The 1,670-nt window shown below is 36.0% G+C and overlaps 1 protein-coding gene across 1 annotated transcript; it reads left to right on the top strand.

Annotated features, from left to right (window-relative positions):
- The first annotated feature begins 265 nt into the window (after nucleotides 1-265).
- On the top strand, nucleotides 266-1,023 carry LOC18601852 (protein RSI-1-like). The gene is made up of 3 exons (XM_007032936.3): nucleotides 266-397; nucleotides 495-525; nucleotides 624-1,023. The coding sequence occupies exons 1-3, from the start codon at nucleotides 323-325 to the stop codon at nucleotides 803-805; spliced, it is 288 nt and encodes a 95-aa protein (XP_007032998.2). The 5' UTR covers nucleotides 266-322; the 3' UTR covers nucleotides 806-1,023.
- Nucleotides 1,024-1,670: the final 647 nt, after the last annotated feature.

Here is a 1,670-nt window from a genome sequence, read left to right as displayed (position 1 = left end):
CAAATATCAAATCATCGTAGCAAGTAGCACCAAATGCGTAACTGTTTAACTACCTTGTAAAAACAAGCAAAAAAGGACAGAACTCAAGTTGACAAAAGTAAATACTTACAAAGACAAAACCTCACGAGAGACACGCCGCGTTTATCGCTAGTGGAATCGTCTTCTCCCATCCCCATGTGAGATCTTGTGCCTACGCCCCATGTTCGCGCCGCTTTTCTCTCTTGTATTAATATTCTTTTCCGCTATAAAATCCACTCAAATTCCTCTTCTTTTTCATCAGTACAAAAACTTTACTAAAAAGAAAAAGGAAGAAAACAAAAACATGGCAGCTTCACGAAGCTCATTGCTTCTGCCATTGTCTCTGCTTCTTTTGATTGCTCTGTCCAATGTGGCTGAGGTATGTATTGAATAGAGCTGAGCATATCAACACTTGTTTCATTTCGTTCTTATTTTTAGCTCTGATCTTTCTTCATCAACTGAATTTGTACATGCAGGCTTATAGTAGTGCTAAGCTTCGCCCTTCAGGTAATGCATCTATGTTTTTTTTTTTTTTGACTTACCAGTGTGTTACAGTTGTCATGATTAAGTACCAATTAACATTTTCTTCTTGTGATTTTGTTCAGATTGTCAACCAAAATGCAAGTATCGTTGCTCAGCAACATCCCACAAGAAGCCGTGCATGTTCTTCTGTCTCAAGTGCTGTGCCAAATGCCTATGCGTCCCTCCAGGGACTTACGGTAACAAGCAAGTCTGTCCTTGCTACAACAATTGGAAGACCAAGGAAGGAGGACCCAAGTGCCCTTAAATTCTAGCTATATCATCCTTTTCTATATCTTTTTTCATGAATAAGCCAGCAGCAGCAAGCCAGCCATTTCTTAGGTGTCTTAAGACAACTGAAGAGATATAATTTTTATGCTTCTTCAGGGCTTTTAATTGTAGTCTGGTTCAGTTATATAGGAATTATATATGTCACTCTATTCTTTTATGGAAGTGGAAATTAATGCCATTTGACTCTTTCAATCATGAGATTCATTCCAATTTTGAATTCAGCTCTATATCTGATCAATTTTAAAAACGTGTAAAGAGAAACAAGGAAAACCATACACACAGGTTCGTACATACAGTAGTACTCTGAATTGAGCAGCACAGTTGATTGTCCAAAGATTTCGATCCGAATATGGAACTCGAACGGGTAATAATGGCAGCCATGCATCTTAAGTACATTTACGATTCATGTTTTATCTCATTCAGACGCCATTTGAACTCAAAATATTTTAATTTACATTTCCAATATTAATTAAGGGAACCCTCTCTTTGGATTTGTTTAGAGGAACAACTTGGCATAAATATAACAAAGATCAATGGTTAATTATTGTTTAAATTATGCAATTAGTCTATGTATTTTGTCAAAGTGTTAGATTTAATTTCAATACAATAATTTATAAAAATTGAATCTTGTAGTCACGATCCAAATTCCCTATGTAAGTAAGATCCATTAAATCCAAACAAGTCTCCTTAACATAGACAACTTTAACACAACTCATATACTTATATAATGAGCATACAGCTCAACACACACGTATAGTTCATAACATCCATCTCATGTTTGCGTTTCATCAATATCCATCATGTCCCCATCGACATTTCCATTCGCACAATCCATGTGCTCA

The sequence above is a fragment of the Theobroma cacao genome, chromosome 4 (genome assembly GCF_053813885.1).
Source record: "Theobroma cacao isolate CCN51 chromosome 4, ASM5381388v1, whole genome shotgun sequence".
Classification (NCBI taxonomy): Eukaryota; Viridiplantae; Streptophyta; class Magnoliopsida; order Malvales; family Malvaceae; genus Theobroma; species Theobroma cacao.
The sequence above is the reverse complement of the archived record's forward strand: the minus strand, read 5'-3'. Positions and strand labels throughout refer to the sequence as shown.